Source organism: Myotis davidii, unplaced genomic scaffold (assembly GCF_000327345.1).
Source record: "Myotis davidii unplaced genomic scaffold, ASM32734v1 scaffold49, whole genome shotgun sequence".
NCBI classification, from domain to species: Eukaryota; Metazoa; Chordata; class Mammalia; order Chiroptera; family Vespertilionidae; genus Myotis; species Myotis davidii.
In genome coordinates, this window is record NW_006300375.1 from 2,986,673 (window position 1) to 3,007,627 (window position 20,955).

At 36.0% G+C, this 20,955-nt stretch overlaps 1 protein-coding gene across 1 annotated transcript in view; it reads left to right on the forward strand.

Moving 5' to 3' along the window:
- Positions 1 to 20,955, forward strand: part of PCLO (piccolo presynaptic cytomatrix protein) — a 296,737-nt gene that overhangs the window by 237,227 nt on the left and 38,555 nt on the right. The window contains 5 exon segments of the mRNA XM_006777145.2: positions 1,986 to 2,012; positions 6,471 to 6,564; positions 7,232 to 7,303; positions 9,191 to 9,371; positions 12,522 to 12,716. Of these exon segments, the coding sequence (XP_006777208.1) occupies positions 1,986 to 2,012; positions 6,471 to 6,564; positions 7,232 to 7,303; positions 9,191 to 9,371; positions 12,522 to 12,716 (569 nt within the window).

Here is a 20,955-nt window from a genome sequence, read left to right on the forward strand (position 1 = left end):
GCTGCTGACGCCTGAACGGTATGTGGAATGAAGTGGGCGGGCATCGGGAGGCCACTATGGCACGGGGCAAGCACTATGGGCAGTCTATCTGAAGTGTACCTGGCGTATAAGATGACCCCCCACTTGGAGGCATATTTTTCAGGGCCAAAAAATCGTCTTATACGCCGGCAAATACGGTAAATGCAAATTGCTATGTTCTAATATATAAATCAATACTCAAGGATGGTTTCAAAACAGTGATTTGGACCCAGCAGATTGTTCACATTATACGTTATGTGAACAATTTGTATTAACAAAATTTGCATAATGGAAACATAAGTGATCAACAAAAATTTTGGATTGGTAACTTGAAAATTCCAGTTTTATTTTTGTTCATTTTGTTTATTTTTTAATTTAATTTGAGAAGTGATATTCAAAAATTACTTTTTCTTGAAAATTTTCTATTTCCTAGCCAGTCTTGTTTCATTTTGCCCACATACACGCCCTCCATACAGATTATTTTAAAGTAGATGTCAGCTATATAACTTTTTTCTGCAAATATTTCAGTATATGTTTCTAAAAGGTAACTCATTTCAAAAATAATCATAATACCACATATAACCATAATAATTTTTAAAAATGTATAATGCCTTAATTTCCCCAATTGCCTCATGATATTTTCCTAGTTGGTTTGATGACCTAATTGATATTTATAGAACATTTTACATATCAATAACAGAATACATATTCTTTTCAAGTGCACATTGAGCATTCACCAAGATAAACTATGTTCTGGGCTATAAAACAAATCAACAATTTAAAAGCATTGAAATCATACAAAAGCATGTTTATGACTGTACTTGGTTTGTTTGAACAGGACCCAAATTAGAGTTATGCCTTGCATCTGAATCTGCTATGTGTTAATTATATCACCACAGGCAGATCACCAATTCTTTGAGATTTAGTTTGCTTATTGATATTGAGAGAGCCAAGGTAGGCAGAGCCATAATTTTTCATTTGTCAGGGGAATCAAATTAGATAACATTCAAAAAATAACTTGAAAAATGCCAGGTGCTCTAACAAATTCAGTATACAGCCTTTAATTTTATCCTACCTAATAATTTTATTTAGAAACATATTGCTGGTATAAATTAAATAGTTTTAATCTATTGACTTAATTTATAAGGTTACCAACTAGCCACATAGTGCAAGAAAAGGGAGTTTTTATTTTATGTTAATTCATTTATATCTTTATGTATTAGTTATAACTGTAATTTGACTAAATGTTTTAAACATGGGTATAACAACAAACTGATAACTTCATTCTGTTTTTGATTTGGGTCATTAGACCTTCAGTGTTATTTAATCACAATATAATGGGATAAGAGGAAATCACTGCCACTGGTATATCTCTATTTAACATTTGCTAATGAATTAAAATAAAACACTGTCTTTCAGTTTCTATCTTTAATAACATCCTGGAGTATCATCTTTCGAACAATATTAGAGTACCTTTCTTTTATTTATTATAGGACTATGTTTCAGTTAGACTATTATACACTTGAATAAGCAGAAAGGACAGGCTGGTAACATAAAAATGTCAGTCCATTCTGGGGTAGCAGGTTAAGGTGGGAACTATAGTGAAATGAAGAGTGAGATTCCCACCTAAAACCATCCTCATGCAGTTTGTCAAACAAAGTATTCCTGCTTGGTGGGATTTGGCCCAAAGGTGGCGAATATGCTACTCCTATTCAATTCCTAGTCCTTTATTAAATTACTCCTAATTATTACAGTGGCTGAGGCCACGGGGTTTTATTGCACTTGTGAGGTATTATTTTCACTTTAGTTAAAATATTATTTTCTGCCTCATGTCATTTGTAGGTTGTGGTATAGCTCCCTAATTATTATTTTCATGTTTTCTTCCTTACTTCTGTTCCTAACTTTTTTCTTTCTGTCTTTCCTACTTCCTGTTGTATCCTTCACTTCTGCTCTTGGAATCAATGCAGTCAAGTCATGGTTGTCCAGAATGCAAGGTAGAGTTGGCTCTCTTTCAGTGTTAAGCTATGCTGTACTGTCTAGAGTTTTTTATTTTATTTTTGCCTTTTCCTGTACATGCACCTATAGTTCAACTTGGGCTGTAATTTTTATTTTCTACATGTTGCTGTCTGTGAATTAGACAAATAGCAAATTGTCCCAACCAAAACATTAGTAAATAGTTTTAGCAGATGTATGCAATAGAACATAGAAAACTAGAAAATATTTAAAACATAAAAGAGTATGAATAAGGAAATATCACTGTGAAATTAGGCATATTGCAAGTTTTGTTTGGTTTTAATATATTTTTAATTTCAGAGAGGAAGGGAGAAGGAGAGAGAACTAGAAACATCAATGATGAGAGAGAATCATTGATCAGCTGCCTCCTGCATGCCCTATTCTGGGGATTGAGCCCACAACCCAGGCATGTGCTTTGACCAGGAATTGAACTGTGACCTCCTGGTTCATAGGTCAATGCTCAACCACTGAGCTACATGGCTGTGCACAGAAGTTTTTATTCATAATGCTTACACTAAAATTCATATAGCCTCCCATGTGATAATCATGCCTTAAGGTCACCTGGGTCTTCTGTTACAAATTTTAAAAATCTAGTCATTTTTAGAAGGAATTAACTGATCTGGATGTCTAGTACTAGATGTATAGGTCATCTTAAAGACAATAGTTGTCTGGTCTTTATCCTTCATTTAAAACTTGATATGGAAACATTTCCATGCCCCGATACCTTCTGCATGACAAAATGATTGCTGTGCAATATAGGATGCCATAACTGCCTGTTCTAGAGCATTAGCAACAACATATGAGCATCTTTTGTTTGCCAATTGTCGGAAACTGTTGCATCATTACATTGTCAGCTAAGGCTATCTCTCGAAACATAGCCAAAAGTTTCCATTGGCACATCTCATCGCATTATAAATTAAATGTGTTATTCAGTTATGGAAGAGAATCTTGTCCCATCTGTAGCAATAAGGTGATGAGAATTTTAATCCCACCAGAATATTAATGGTACAAAATTTGTTTTTGTCAGTGACATTAAAATTTGACATTTTTACTAATCCTGACAAGCTGTGCCCAAAAGAGGCTGTTTCTGAGTTTTAAAGGCATAAATATTTAAGTATTTTAAAGAATAAGATTATTCACCAAGTCTTTCTACTGCCCAGAAACTTTTTTGTTTCCTTGCAGCTACATAATTGTGGCAAATAGTAAAATATGTTACTGTGAAAGGTTGCTTTTTAGGACTGGCTCTGTCATCTCAGGATGCCATCCAGATGTCCGACTGACAAGCAAAATTACTTATTTCAGAGAGATAGTGTCATTTTAGAACAGACATCATCAGTCACTTTATTCATAACCTTGCTGTCTTTTATCGAGAGAAACTAGGGGGACGTTGTCAGAATGACAGTACCTGTCTTATTTACCTTAGAAGAAAACATGTTTTGTGAGTGTAAATAATGGTTGAAATAGTCTAGGCTATGTTGGATTATAATGTAGAAGATCTAGAAATCACTTTCTCATCCTATATTTCATCTGGAAGTCACTTTTATCATCATCTCTGAGAACTGACAATGAGAGAAGGAATTATAATGGCAAGGTAATGACATTATAAGTTAGGCTGAAGAGGCCAGTGAGTAAAGTCTTTAAAAAATTGCATTTGGATTTCAGCCCTGCCAAGTACAAGTTGTGAGGTTTCTCTAAAACGATTCTTTTTTTGCTCAATGATAGGACTTACAACAGCCCCCTCCTGGGCCCTTTGTGAAACACCTGAAGCAATATCCCAAAAGTGATCATGGGTGGCACTTAATAAGCTCTCAATAAATGGCAGCTGTTATTATTGCTAATAATATGCACAATGAGCTTCATGTAGCCAATGGTCAGTTATCTCTGGGAGGAAAAGATCAGAATGCTTAGGCTACTGAATTATTTCAAATTATTTTACCATACTATATAGAAAATCAGACGTCTTTCTTTTCTTCAATTTCAATAATAAAATGAAGTCCTGGCTGGTGTTTCTAAGTGGTTAGAGCATTGGCAGTGCACTGCAGGGTGATGGGTTGGATTCCTGGTCAAAGGCATGTACCTGGGATGCAGTTTTGATCTCCGCTCCTAGTCAGGGAGCATGAGGGAGGCAATCAATAGATGTGTCCCCCTTAAACCTATGTTTCTCTCTCCCCCCTTCTCTCTCCTCTCCTCTCTCTCTCTCTCTCTCCCCCCCCCTCCTCTCTCTCTCTCTCTCTCCCACCCTATCTCCCTATCTCCCTACCTGTCTCTCTAGAAATAGCAATGGAAAAAATATATATCCTAGAGTGAGGATTAATAAATAATAATAAAAAATGTAATACATTTGTCATTTCACTGGTCCAGTTTGTCTTCTTTCATTTTCTCTTTCCACCCTCTGCTCAATATACTCATAAGCTCAGAATGCCCAAATGTCAGCCAAGATGAAGTCAAAGAAAGACAAAGAAAGAGCCTGAAGAGCCCATGAACTCAGTACTTGTCCCTGTATAATTGAGAAATAGAAATAAGGCTATGTGAGAGATCTCATCCTGGTTTTCTTTCATTACACTTTTGGACAAAGTACATAAGTTTTCCCATTAAGAGAGTTTGCTGTAACTGAAGCTGATTTTAGCTATCATATTACCTGTAAACCTAGTTCCTGGCTGGACTTTCTCTAAACATCCTTGTTAGCATGAGCGATTTCCTACACGTCCCATGTAGAGCAGACCCAGGTGTTGTATATATTTACAATTTGAAGGCCAAAAATTATTTCACTGCAATGAATTGTGAAAGAAAAAAAGTACAAGAATGTTTTAGGGGGTGCATTCAATATATATTTAGCACAGACTGCTCCAGGTACTGTGCAAGGTTCTGGGGTTAGAGTTGACAACACAGACACTGTCTTTGACCTCAGGAAGCACAGAGGAAAACAAAGTGATGGTCCATAAACACACTATTGCACAGGAAAATAGCTTATAAAATGGGATGTACTCTGCACATCTTCCAAATTGAAAGAAGAGTAATTTTGGAAAAATTATATACACTTATTGAAAATATACTTTTGTATTAAAGGAATATACATATTTTTTCAATAAAGAAAAACCAAATAATTTTTAAAATGATGAACTTAAATTTTAGTTAATTTTATAAAAGGTAAATACAAAGAAACCATCATATTCCGTTCTTCATTATCAGTAATTTAAAATTAAAAAGAGAAACTCAGAGAACTGTTTTCAGCTGGATTAAGGTAGAATGATTATGTTTTAAATATATTTTTCTGTCTATCTTAACAGCATATCTGCTTGTGACTGGCCAATAATAAAAAAAAAAAAGAAAAAATTAAATTAGTTAAAACTTCACAGGAATGAAGGTTTAGTTTGTTTTTTTTTATAAATACCATGTCCCATATTGATAAATTGGCTTTTTATTTTCACTCCTTATTAGAAAACTTCTCTGATTATTAGATATAGCTAATTGCCCTAATATAATACCATTATGAAATCTTCCTGTGAGGGAATTTAGTGTGTTTACTAAACATGGAAGAAAAAAGAAATTGAGCTCTACTATTTTCTCAACCTGAATTTTGCTCACATTTAATCCCCCTGTTTATCTGACCATCTTCAACTTCTAATTGTGTAATGTGGAAACACAGCCCATTGGGGTCATGCTCAAGATGGTCAGGACATGATAATTATTTTAAAAAACCACCCAAGTGTTTCTAAAGGAATAGTTTTGTCTGGCCATCTCTGCGTGTCAGGAAATTCAAGTGCAAAAAGACTGCAAAGGAATTCATTGGCATTTACATAGGACAGCCAGGGACGATGGAGGGGGCTCAGAAATGAGGTGTGTTTTCCTCCATTAATGAGAAAGGCCACAAATACATTGTTTCTGGAGAGAATTGGAGAACCAACTCATTATTAAGATTAAGATACTCTATTAAAATGAACATCTAAATTTTTTCCCAAACAATTTAATTATTTGAGTGTACTGGGAAAAAGTAAATATTTATAGTAATTATCTTTAATTCCACAACACTCTTAGTATATACCATTCAGAATTTCCCTAAGCAACTCTAAAATTTACCTAACTTTTTAATATTTTATATGTACATGCATGTATTTAAGTTATATTATCTATATGAAATATAGATATTTAAATAGGAAATATGTATATTTAAATTGACTTTAAAAACTTTAAATTGTAGATAAAGCAGACAAACTAGTCACTACTCTAGGGCAATAAACCTAAAGGCATCCAACATATTTTTACATTTTCTTTGTGCATTTAACTTAAAATAAGGTTTAAGATGTGAGTATGATGAGATGATTGCATAGTGATTCAAAACAAAATATCATCTTAACATATCGGCATGCCCCTCAGGTTGACTATGAAGTCATCAGTTAATGTGAATAATCAAGGTAACTCTTTCTTTTCTTCCAATTCAGTGCTGAGTACAAGAGAAGGACTAAATATGTTCAGAAAAGTCTTAATCCTGAGTGGAATCAAACAGTAATTTATAAAAGTATCTCCATGGAACAGGTATGCAATGGTGATGTCCTATGTGGCAGATTTAGTATAATATGTGAATAGTAATGACAAAATTATTGAAAGACTAGAATCTAAATTTCAGAGAGAAAGACTACAAATAGAACAGGAAGAAGACATCCATATGCAATGACTGAAATGAGGTTTACTATTTGCCCTCTGGGAAGATTTCTAAATTGACTATGCAGGTAAAGCTGGACATAAATTATAATATGGGTTTTGAATTTAAAATAAGTTAAATTCACCTGCAGAAATAAGAATCACTATTGTGTTTTTTGGCAATTTACTGAAACCAAAAATAACTCTAATCCAAATACTTTGTCTAATTAACCTAGACAGTTTTGCAACCTATATCCCATGTATTTAAAGCATATTTATCCATTTTAAATTCTATTTTTAAATATGGGGGTAGATTAACAGGATATTGATAAAATTTATAAAATAATGAGGTCTCATGGTACTATATTAGGTTGGAGTACAAAGTCATTGATAATTTACCTAATATTTAGTATAAGCCCACATGATTTTAGATAATATTTCAGGTATTTTTATGTAAATGAAAATATTTTTAAGGAAGTAAAAATAAATGAGTCTATAATATGAGTGTAATGAGAATTCATGATGAGAAATGATGTGAATGACATTTTGATTTGAACTGTAGCTCAAGAAGAAAACACTGGAGGTGACCGTCTGGGACTATGATAGATTTTCTTCTAATGACTTTCTTGGTGAGGTGAGCCTTTGCTTTGTTTTTCCTTATTTGCTTTTGTTATAAACTACCAATTAGTGCTTTATGCAAAGCATGTAATCTAAGTTTATAAGATAAGTACTTCTGGATAAAGTCCTTTGGTAGAGAGAATGTATGTTCTAGTTACTCATAAAGATGGAGAGCAACTCAAGAAATGGTTTTTACTTTGCCACTTGATGTATTTTATAATTAATTTGCAAGATGAAATTATTGTTTTACTCATTTGTTTTATTGCACAAAATACACATAACAGTCGAAGAATAACCATACAAATACCACCATGAACATTATTATTTAAACATTAAATATGGGCTTGAGAATTTTTGCAGTTCATTTTGTCCTTAGGATATATTTCACTAGGGATGGATGTAGAGTCATATTGCTGTGTTTCAAAATTTCATAGAATAATCTATCTCAGTGTGGTTATTCTATCAACTGAGTACAGAGTTAGGCTCATTTATTTTAAATTGCTTTTGATTTTTAAGGGATTACTTTGTCCAAATTTTGTATTGAATTTATTGGGGTGGCATTGATTAATAAAATTATGTCAATTGTTTTGATAAAAAGATATATGATCATGCTTTGAATTCAAATGATTATGTTAAAGATTTGATATAAATTTATTATTATATTATAAAATGACTAGAATTTTTTTAAATGCATTTTTAATTTACATAATTGCTATTCCTCACTGCATGTATGAATGATGTGACATTTTATATTCTTATTTCTTGCAAGTATCCAGAGAAAAATCTTTCAAAATATTTTAAGAAGCAAACTAGAAGAGAAAACAATAAAAACAGTCTATATAAATTCTTAAGGAATCTAACCTAACATAAAATCTGGTAGCATAAGTCAGATCCTGTGATTTTTTAAAATCATATTTCAAAAATATATGTTTTTATAGTGATCTTTGCTTAAAGAAGAAGTTATAAATTATTGTTTAAAAATCATCTCCAAAAGATATAACATTATATATGTGTGTGTGTTATATCTTTATAATGTTATAAAGATATAACATTATATATATATCCTTTTGATAGAGACAATAGAACACATTTGTGTAGTCTAGGTGGTATGAGGCCTGGTTTGATTCCTAGAGTCTCCACCTAGGCCATTTGAACTTCATCTGTAGGCCCCATGCTGGTACAGTCACATAGACTAATCTTGATCTTAGACAGGATATAGTGTTACATCTGACTTAATGCTCTATGTTAAAAAACTGACTTACTGAAGTTCTTATAATTTATTATATTTACATGAACATAGAGAATATCTCCATTGTGCTGATGATATTCTTTTTTAATATCTCATCAAATCTAAGATGCCAGCAACTATAAATTCCATTATTATTGATGAACCACTAAGAAAGTAAAAATGCTGCCAATTCAACATGACACAGTGCTTTCTCATCATAAACTTAGTTACATCTCTATTTCAGATGTGAACTAAGTATGTTTTAAAATAGAGGGAATATGTTAGTAATTGCAAATTTTTCATTCTTTTTTAATTTTTGTCCCTCTTGTACCTAAAATCAAGCTTCAAAAATGCTAGCCACTTTGAAGACTAGAATGTGTCCATTTAACCAAGTTTTATTTCATGAAGCAATTCTTCATTCTACCTTTTTATAACATCACCCAAAAATGTAATTAATAGTTAAAGGTTTTATTCAGTTCAGTTTAACCAGACATTCATTAAATATATAATATGTACAAGTTCTTATCCCAATACCATGGATGAAGAAAAATTAGGAAGACAATCTCATTATCCTTGGGTTTGTGTCCTTGAATAAATTTCAGATCACAGAAAAAAGTAATGAATTTATTATAGCTTAATTTATAAATTATATTAACTTATTGTACTCTTTTTCAGGTGTTGATTGATTTATCTAGTACATCTCACCTCGATAACACTCCCAGGTGGTATCCGCTCAAAGAACAGACTGAAAGCATTGATCATGGCAAGTCCCACTCTGGTCAAAGCAGCCAGCAGTCGCCAAAGCCATCTGTCATCAAAAGCAGAAGCCATGGTATCTTCCCTGACCCGTCCAAGGGTAGGAGATGTTTCAAGTAGAAAAGCTTTTGTCTTTTTGTTCATTCAGTATCTTTTTGAATATGAATGCCTGCATATATTTTGAAGGCTGAATTATATTAGAATTATTTAATATAGTATTATGCAAAGGATAAGGAGAAATGGGGTATAGTCTCAGATGAGCCCATGATTAAGTTCATGATCTTCGCCTCTCTGACGCTCCAATTTTCAACCTTTAAAATTGAGAAGGTTGGGTTATATGAGCTATTGGTTCTTTTCCAACTCTCAAAATTCATGTTAATAGGATTTTATAAGATGAACTGGGGTATTTCATAAAGGAAATAAAAATCCTTAAGAGTGCTTTGACTAGACATAATCATCATTTATACATATTTCTTCTAATTGTTTAAATCCTTATTTTCATAAATATATTCTTAGCCATTACATATATGATTATACACAATCTTGCACCTTCCTTTTATATATCATATCAAAATAATTTATATGCTGACATTTACTTAAAACTTTCCTAAATATTGGACTTGAGCTATTTCTATGATTTAAAAAAAAAATAACAACTAATATGATCCTGGCTGGCGTGGCTCAGTGGTTGAGCATAGACCTATGAACCAGGAGGTCACAGTTCATTCCCAGTTGGGGCACATGCCAGGATTGTGGGCTCCATCCCCTGTAGAGGGTGTGTGGGAGGCTGCCAATCAATGATTCTCTCTCATCATTGATGTTTCTTTCTATCCCTCTCCCTTCCTCTCTGAAATTAATAAAAATATATTTTTAAAACAACTAATATTAGTATTATTTTAAATCCTCATCTAAGGACATGTTTCTATTGATTTTAGAGAGAGAGGAAGGGAGGGAAAGAAAGAGAGGAAAAGAGAGAAAGGAAGAAAGAGAGAGAGAGACAGAGAGAGACAGGTTGCCTTCAGTACGAGGCTGGACCGGGGACTGAACCCAAAACCTGGGTGTGTGCCTAACCAGGAATTGAACCTGTCATCTTTTGGTGTATAGGATAACGATCCAACCAATTGAGCCACACCAGCCAGTGCAACAACTAATAATATTTATAAATATTAATGTCATGCATTGCATTTTGCAATAAGCACAGCATTCCCATTTGAATTAGCTTTTCCTTTGGGAGGTTCATTACCAATTACTGTATAACACAACATTAATCTTCCTCATAAACTGAGTTACTGCCTATATGAAATAACTATGTAGTATCTTACCTTGATATGCTGAACTACTAAATACAAATTTTTATTTGGACCAAAGTATTGCTTCCTTCTATCCTCCTCTTGGAGAGTACATTAAGTTGAAAGTAGTTCTTTGCCCATTAGAAAGAAATGAATTGTAAGGGCAAATGTTCTAGGAAATAGGAAACTGAGGCCATCCATATCTAGTAGCCAACTGAATGGATGTGATAAACCACTAATACAATGAATGCTGTAGATTATTTAGATGGATGAGTTATAGATTGAGTTAAAGATTAACTAGAGGCCCGGCACACAAAAATTTGTGCACTCGGGGAGGTCCCTCAGCCTGGCCTGTGCCCTCTTGCAGTCTGGGACCCCTCGGGGGATGTCCACTTGCCAGCGGGGAGCAGGCCTAAGCTGCAGGCGGACATCATTAGCACTGCTGAGGAGGCAGGAGAGGCTCCCACCACCACCGCTGTACTGGCAGCCGTCAGCCTGGCTTGTGGCTGAGCAAAGCTCCCCCTGTGGGAGCGCACTGACCACCAGGGGGCAACTCCTGCATTGAGTGTCTGCCCCCTGGTGGTCAGTGTGTGTCATAGTGACCAGTCATTCCCAGTCGTTCTGCTGTTAGGGTCAGTTTTCATATTACCCTTTTACTGTATAGGATAGAGGCCTGCTGCACGGGTGGGGGCCGGCTGGTGTGCCCTGAAGGGTGTCCTGGATCAGGGTGGGGGTCCTGCTGGGGTGCCTGGCCAGCCTGGGTGAGGGGTTTACAGGCTGGTCAAGGCCCCCAGTGGGGACCTTCACCACATGAGGGTGTGGTCTGCCTGGGTGAAGGGCTGGTGGCTGTTTGCAGGTTGGCCAAGCCTCCCAGCGGGGACCCTCACCCCATGAGGGTGTGGCCAGCCTGGGTGAGGGGCTGATGGCTGTTTGCAGGATGTCCACAGCACCTTCAGGGTGAGGGTCCCCACTGGGGTGCCTGGCCAGCCTGGGTGAGGGGCTGTGGGCCATTTTCAGGCTGGCCACACCCCCTTCCTGGTGAGGGGTCCTGCTGGGGTGCCTGGCCAGTCTGGGAGAGGGGCTGATGGCTGTTTGCAGGCTGGCCACTGCTCCCAGCCATCCAAGCTCCCAGTGGAGGCTGGTTGGAAGCAGGTATCTGGGATTTATTTATCTTCTATAATTGAAACTTTGTTGCCTTGAGCCAAGGCCACAGCCAGCCAGGGCAGGCAGGAAGCTTGGCTTCCTCCATCACCTGGGCAACCAAGCCTCTGGCTTGGTCCAGCTCCGTGGCTTCCAGCCACCATCTTGGTTGGGTTAATTTGCATATAGTCGCTCTGATTGGCTGGTGGGCATGGCTTGGGGCATAGCAGAGGTGCGGTCAATTTGTATGTTTCTCTTTTATTAGATTAGATTATGGATTCCATTTAGTCAGATCAACTCTGCCCGGATTAATGTTCTGGAAGATCATGAATGTAAAGACCCCTCTCTATGACTATGTGTGAGGTATAGAAACGTTCTCAAAAATCACCTGAGATGAGGATTCTGCAATCTTTGACTTTTAATATCTCCTAGTGACTCACACGCCTTAATCCAAGAATTCACTACATTTTTACTTACAGGTACTTCTGTTACAGTATAAGCCTATTGTCTCTCACCAGGTCCCTACTAGAATTAGCAGAGCTGCTTTGTGAAACTGTAATATATTCATTCACATAAGGTTAGTTAGAATGTATTCCTCTTCTCAAATTTCTCTTCTCAAGATTGTCATCCATTTGCCTTTCCTCCCCAAATTGCTTCCCAGATGTGTGACCATTTTACTGTATGGTGATCAGTTTCATAAAAGCGCCAAAAAAGAAACAGATTAAGCTAAATCTCAAGACAATTTCAAATAATGTCAGACCAAGCTTGACAGGAGGAATGCTGGGGCAACTCTAACTCGTGTTTTACTCTTTTGTCACCAGACATGCAGGTTCCCACCATTGAGAAATCCCATAGTAGTCCTGGAAGCTCGAAATCTTCATCTGAAGGCCATCTCCGCTCTCACGGACCATCTCGCAGTCAAAGCAAAACCAGTGTCACTCAGACCCACCTGGAAGACGCAGGGGCCGCTATCGCCGCTGCTGAAGCCGCCGTGCAACAGCAACGCCTTCAACCAAGTAAAAGACGCAAATAAGTTCCTCAGCATGGCAGCTTCATGTTCATCTGTTGCCTTCCTTTCCTGCTGTCCTTTCCTGTTTGCTTTCTGTTTCTGGCACATCCTGCTCACTCTGTTCTCTGTCCCTTTGTCTGTGGAAGAACTATCAGTACATAATTATGCTGTCTTATTTAGAGTTTTTTAATTTACATAGACTGCAGTAAAACTGGCTGTTTCTCCTCTGTCTCCACCATCCATCCAACCTGGCTCATAGTATTTGGTAGCTGTGTCTGTGATGTTTGCAGGCAAACAACGTTGTGTGTCCTTTTGTTGTGCACTTAATTATCCTATAGAATACAGGAATTATAAGCACAGTGGCTGCCAATTTTCCAGGCATTACACCCAAAAAGCACACACACAGGCATTTAAAGCAGATTATACATGAGATTCTTGCATCTAAAAACACTCAAAAATTTAAGGCAGGAGAGTAATGTGACCAATAGTCAAGTTCTAGAACATAGGGGGAAAAGCCATTTTAAGCTTAAAAACTTCAATAGATAACACATGTGAAATGCTGTAAATTCCCATGTGGAAATCTTTATAGTCTTTTGGAAAAAGAAATCTCTGAAGAAAAGCACATGTCTTATATTCTCAAGAAAGTATGTAATATTAATAATATGTGAATAAGCATATGTGATGAGGCAGAAACCTCACTAAGGAGCACAATCAGGTCCCTCCTGTTAGATCACACTTTGTATATGATAACCGAGAATTTATAGGTGGTTTTTTTCTAACGATTGGAAATCCTTTGAAAGTCAACATGTCAATACAAGTTTAACAATTCACCCATTTTAACTACCGTATTTTCATTTAATTTGTGAAAACTTAGTCAATTGATATATGAAAACATATCAAGTACAGATATTTTTACAGATGTAGATGCACTGTTACTTCCAAGAGGCATTAGCCAGACAATGGCGAAAGATTAACGTTCTCCCCATCTCCCAAAGTCATAATGTCCAAAGAAACAGCCAGTTTTAACCCCCTTTAGTGCTGTGCATGTGGTGTCATTTTGGCATTTGAAAACACAGCTTCTTTAAATAGAGCAAAAGATCACTTCTGTTTGCATGACTAACATCCAAGCTGGTTCCATCTGAGGATACATACTCTGGGTTTCCATTTCACCCACACTGCCCCAGCAGCACATAAAAGCGGTCAGTCTAATCATGCCAGGAAGCAGCACAGACACAGCATAGCAGGCGTCCTCCCCATTCAAAGAACTCAGTCTGATAATCTGCCTCCACCAGCCAATGGCAACCAAGACCCAAGCCAGCTAGCCCTCAGGAAGGTGATGTCTGATGGACCAGTCAAGCCAGAAGGAGGTGAGCAGAAAGGCACTGTTCAAAGCACACAGCAAGAACATTCCCCAAACGTAAAGCCCTCGTCTTTTCATTTTTAGAGATTGTCTGATAAAATATGTTTATCCCTTTTTTAATGTGCTTTTGTGGGCATGGCATTTCAGGACTTCATCATCACCGTGTAAGTCCCAAGATCCGCCCCATAATATATTGACTACAGTGATTTGTATTTTTCTATGCACTGGGCATCTTTTGACTTTTGTTGGGAAATAGATTAACAGTATTCATATTGCAGAATGGAATGCATGCTACTAACCTAATCTGTTCAAGCATGACTATAAATATGTTGCATTGTGATAAAACCTTAAACTGCTCACAATTCGAGTTAGCGTACCAGTGGATATGTAGATCAGTTTTTGTTACATATCATTTCAAGTGTAACTTTTAAAAAATTCAGTGGATTTTGGAAATTCTTAGAGGAAAGTAAAGGGAAAAAATGTTAATGCACTCATTCACCTTTACATGGTGAAACTTCTCTTTATCCTACAAGCAGACATTTTCCACTCATGTTTCCGTAGTTGTTAAGTGTATCGTGTTGGGCATGTGAATATCCAAGTGCCTGTGTAATAAATAAAGTATCTTTATTTCATTCATAAACTACTGGGTTCTGAGCCATTGTTATATGATGCAGCTTAAAATGAGTGTGTCAGTTTTTGCTTTCTCATTTGATTCCTTGCTATAGAGTATTTATAGTCACTGCTCCATTGTTAGTGAGAGCTATAATAATAGTGACTTGGGGAACAAACCAAAGCTTCATGTCAAAAACATTATAAAATAGGTGGAAAATTATTTCCAAATAAAAGCATCAGAGCTTACATAATAAACATGTAAGTAAATAATGGAGTTGGGGGACCCCCAGGCCATGCTTCCACTCTTTCTTTCTCCCACATCTGATCTATTTCACAATCTTCTCAGGGTCCTGGATAGAGGAAACAAATTCTGTGAGCCCTTGCTATAGAGATGCATCTAAACAATTCCATGGCTGTGTTCAGAAAAGAAAGCAAGCTTATATCTGTCCCTAATTTGACCCAACATTTGTGAAATTTTCCCTGAGAAAGGGTGCCAGTGACAGGAATCAAATGAAAGTGATTATAAAATGATCTTCAAATTCAATTCAAAAACATATATAGCATATAGTGTTATTTTCTCTAAATAGAATAGCAGTGTTTGCCCCCTAAGTCTCTTCTAGGCCTAAAATACTTTATTATATGATTCTATACTTTCCACAAAATTAAAGTCAGTCCTTAAACTATTCTATAGAACTTCTCTTTATTCTCAGAAAAACTAAAAAAATTAATACACCCTTATCCCAACTAATCAGATATTTAGGGGTTTAGGAAGATACATGTGGCAGTATGAAAAGCAAACCACTATGATGTGTCTTTAACTAGGTACCTAAAATTTTTCAAAATTGGCACTATAACCCTTGTCTTGTTACTAGGCCTAAGCCTTTGCTTTATAAGCAATTAGCTTAAACATTAGCATAATTCTGAATGTGCCCAATTTATAGATTAGCTCCCAAGCACATATTACCCTTTCTAGTTAGCCTTACTAGTGCTTTTCTAAATTACTTAAATTCCTCCTCTGATCTTATTCTTCCATCAAATAAGTTTTGTTGATTTCTTAATGGTATTCATTTTCTTCCTTCAAATATTTCATAATTATAAATATCAAAATAGTAAAGTACTTACCTTATTTCACATTCTATGTTTAATTATGATTTAAGTATTACTCTATAATATTTTGTCTGATTTTTTTCTAGATATTGTTGTTAAAATTTGTAGCACATTGTTTTTAATCCCCTTTCTTTGAATAATGTTCCAATGGATATTCTCCTACCTTTAAAGTGCTATGATTGAATCTTGAAATCATTTTTTATTGAAATTATAACCAAAAGGAAATCAATATACCATAGCATAGATTATTACTTTATTTTATTTTAATAGATAATAAAGCAAATGCCCTGTTTTCTAAAAATATAAATATTTTATGTCCCTGCTACTATAAATGTACCAGGAATATAATTTTTGCCAAACAACTAGTGGCAAATATAGAATTAAATTTCTATAAAATGCCATATAATGACTTCAAATCTTAGAGAGAAAAAAATGGTAAGAGATGTAAACATATGAAGAGCCATCAAGTTCTTATTCACTAACTGCAGAATTAAGTATTATTATTGATTTTAAGAGGTTGGATAAAAGTCTCCCATCTCAAACCTCACAATTGAGTTCATATAATCCCATCTGCATTCTGAAAACAACAACCTGCATGGAAATAATTCTTCATGTTGTATGAACTGTTTTGTCGTCCATCTTCTCATTTTATCACACCAAGGCGATGAGGTATTCATTGCCTATATTTTTCTGAGTAAGCAATTAGAGCAGCGGTTCTCAATCTGTGGGTCGCAACCCCTTTGGGGGTCGAATGACCCTTTCACAGGAGTCGCCAAAATACATCCTGCATATCAGATATTTACATTACGATTCATAACAGTAGCAAAATTATAGTTATGAAGTAGCAACAAAAATAATTTTATGGTTGGGGGTCACCACAGCATGAGGAACAGTATTAAAGGGTCACGGCATTAGGAAGGTTGAGAACCACTGAATTAGAGTCAGTGGGCTAGGATAGACCATCCAAGTAGAAATTTTCAAAGTTGGCAATATAACCCTAGTCTTGTTATGAGCCCTAAGCCTTTGCTTTTTAAATACATTAGCTCCTTTGAAATCGAACTCCCCTGATTGAAATAAAAACAATTGTCATTTATGTATTTATTTCTCACCCAAGTTCCAACACATGATTGGATGTTTCTAGAAATGAATACAATTTAGAGTTGCTGCTCTACCTACATGATCCTCTTTTCTGAAGGCTGATGATTAAGCTGCCACAAACCACAAAAATAAAATCCTCTCACTGCACAAGCGCAATGAGGTAGGAAGCAGAGTCCGTAGAAGAGTCTGTGTGTCTTTTCTGCCAAGGGTGACGAAGTTGTCCCTAAAGAGCTTTTCAAGTGTTTTTTATTTTTTTCTGAGCTTTTCAGCGGATTTCTGCTTAAAGTAGCATAAAATACGGGTCAGGCAAGAATTAAGGAGTAAGCCAAAGGAACTTTTCCTTTCCCTCTGGGGTTTAGTTGCATGCTAGGAAACCTGAGGGGGAACATTAGACAGATTGTGCCAGATCACCCTGATGCCTAAACAACTCTTGCTTGTATTTGGAAATCCCTGAAAAGACAGGCCCTGTCTTTTCAGAAAGTGACACCAACCGGGGAAGAGAGTTTAATAAGTAAAGAGGTTTTTTTGTTTGCTTGTTTTGTAAACCATACCAACATGAAAACAAATTGAAGCACTCTGAAAAACCTTGCAAATGAATTTATTCAACATTCAATATATTGCATTTTAAGTGCAATTGGAAATTCCTGAGCTATTTTTGTTTGAAGCTAAGATTTTGGGTGAGTTTTAAGTTGAGAACCAGTAACACAGGGTGGATAGAAATTTCCCTTCACTCTGGGCAAGAAGACCTGTTGGGAGGGGTTGGTGAGGTTAGGTGAGAAGAATCATTGAATTAGTTGTGTGGGGGATGATGATTGAGTTCCTAGGTGGGGCCCGATGGTAGGAGAAAAGCCTGAAGCTACTTCCACAGACCGACCCCTGCTGGAAACCACGTTCAGCAAGGCTCGCTGCGGCACCTGTCACAGAAGAGCTTCATATGCTTATGTGGCCATGGGGAATTCGGAGTGAGCCATCCCTCTGTGGAGCGGCTCTCTTGGGCAAGTGGTAGTGGGTGGCTGGGGTGGGAAGCGGGGTGGGCACTGGGTGTGGAGGGAATTATTACAAAAGGTAATTTTTTTTTTCTTTTTAAGAGTTTCCATATGTCCTTAGAATTGTGCATTTTCAACTTTCTGGAGTCATCTAACATTTATTGTCAGTACTCTCTGCTACACATGCAGAGTCACAGACAGTAAATGAATAGCTCTGACCATATGACACTGTCTCTTGTTTATGGACCGCCATTCACAAAGACGAATCCACTGACCTACCTTTGATGGAATATGTTGGTTCTTTTCCAGTAGTAGCCATGGGTCTGCACGGAGCCACCCACATTATGTATGTCTGATTCACACTGGGAATGTATATGTTCATTTCACCTGACATGAATAGCAAGACAATTGGCCTTTCTAAGTATCAAATTTATTTTTAGTATGCTGTGCCTTAGTCAAATGCTCAAGCTATGGGCCTATATAATTGGATATAACTATTAATGCATTATTTGAGAGGAAGAGAAAGGCCTAATTTTAACATGCCAGAGTCCCTTAAGTACTGATTATGAGGTGTCTTTACCAAAGTTAAACTTAATTTTTAAAATGCACTTATTTTACTTTGGGCTCAAGAAAATTATCCATATATATGTGAACTATATATATATATATATATGTATATATATATGTATATATATACACACACACACACACATAAATATATATACACACACATATATGTAATATATATATATATCCACATATATATATATCCACACACTAATAAAAGGGTGATATGCAAGTGGTGATATGCCCTCACGCCATAATGACTGATCAGCAGGAGGCTGTGTGCGCGGTAGGCGTGGATGGGCAGGGCTGCATCCGTGGCAAGGCTGGGGGACGTGAGGCTGCGTCCCTCACCTGGTGCTGGCTGGGGGATGTGAGGCTGCATCCCCTGCCTGGCAGCAGCCAGGGAACATGAGGCTGCATCCCCCACCCAGTGCCAGCTGGGGGACGTGAGGCTACTTTCCCCTGCCCGGTGCTGACTGGGGACGTGACACTGTTATTGTTATTAATAAATTTATATATTATTTTATATACATTTTACTAATTTTGTTTCATCTCTGACACTTCTATTATAGAGAAAGGGCAAATAGCAATATTAAAATATTTCCTCTAATTAATTTCCTTTTAATGTGCACAAATTTCATGCACTGGGCCACTAGGGTGTGTGTGTGTGTGTGTGTGTGTGTGTGTATTGATTTTTAGAGAGAGAGGACGGGAAAGGGAGAGAGAAACATTGATGTGAGAGCAAACATTGATTGGCTGCCTCCTGTATGCCCACTAACGGGGATGGAGCTGGCAACCAGGGCATGTGCCCCAACCAGGAATCAAACCAGCAACCCTTTGGTGTACAGGATGATGCCCAACCACTGAGCAACACTGGCCAGGGCAAGAAAAGTGGAGCATGATGGGGCACAGTGAGGGACCCTGGACAAAGAGTACAATATGAGCATGGGGCTGGGAACATTATCATCTGTGTAGGAGGGATCCAGGGAAATGCTACCTAAGGCAGAGGAATTCCAAAGACATTGTCTGGCTACTTAATAGTATTGCCTAAATCCAGATATCTAAACTACCCATGAACTCCTTACTTTGCCCTCACTTTTCATCCATATGTGTTGCATTATGTAAAATCATATTTCACCCATTCTTTTTTGTAGGGGTGGGGGGACATATGGATATGGGATAGGATGAGAGGAATCTTCATGTGTACTGAGGCAGATTGGGAAACTATCCTTTTCTTTTTATTTTATTACTGTGTGGAATGTGTAAAAATATCATTAATCACTCAGGAGCCATTAATGGATTTTAAATTAAAATATATTAGAAATACAGAATTTTGACTGGGGTATTGAGTTTTTTAGAACAAATAGGAATAAGTAGATATATAATCATAGCTCAATCCTTTAATACTTTAGTATCTTCAAGGTAAGATACTGAAAGATAAAATTTTATTAATTAGTTAAATTGATAATTTGAACAGAAATTAATCAAAAAACTGATGTTGAAATTACAAATCAAACAAGAACAGATAAGTTTTGAGAAGAAAATGCTTGCTGAAAGTCAGGATCATGGATCCCTATTTTTAAACAAATAAGAAAGACAGTAGAATAAAATTTCTGCTGTATTTTTTCATAAAAGAAAATAGAAGGAAAATTGGCTTTTCCTCGTTACAAACACAATACCACAGTATTTAAAATTCTATTTGCACATTATATTTTAATCTAACTCTTTACATAAAATTAATTTGGAATCTATATAGAGAGACATAGAAAATAAACTTTTTATACTATATAATTTAAATTTTGATATATATAAATATTGAATTACTATTTTGGCTCCATTCAACTATTAATTTATAAGAAAAGTTTTAAAACTTTAAAGAAAACCCCTTTTATGGAAGAATTTACATTATTTTATGCCACCAACTCTCATTATTTACTCTGGGTTTCTACATATCATAAAATAGCTTTTTAAAGCAAAATAAGGACAAAAAAATTGGTATGATACATATAATTTTTAATTCAGATTTTATATTCCTAGGGTTTTGAAGTTCTGGATGTAATAAGTTTTGAAGAAACTTTATAAAGTTAAAAAGGATAATAAGAGCAATAATAAATATTTTCAAGAAAGGCTAACAACTTGATTTTTTAGTATAAAAATAGGTGACTGTCAAAAAAAGCTGGTGCTAATTGGTTTCTTCTCATTTTCACATTTAACACTGCATTTCTATCACTGTAGATCTAAACCAGCAATTCTCACAGTGTGTTCATTGACCCCTGGAGGTTGCAGAGATGCTTTGTAAGGGCCTAAAAGGTCAAAAAATTCTTAAGAATATTAAGATATTATTTGCTTTTTTAACTCTCATTCTTTCTCAAGTGTACAACGGAGTTTTCCTGAATTTACATGAGATGTCAGGACATCATTGCTTTGATGACTAGTGGAGAAAGTATTTACTTATTTTAAATTTTTCTTAAGTTTTAATTAGGTAAATATTGGTAGATATGACTCACATAAAACAA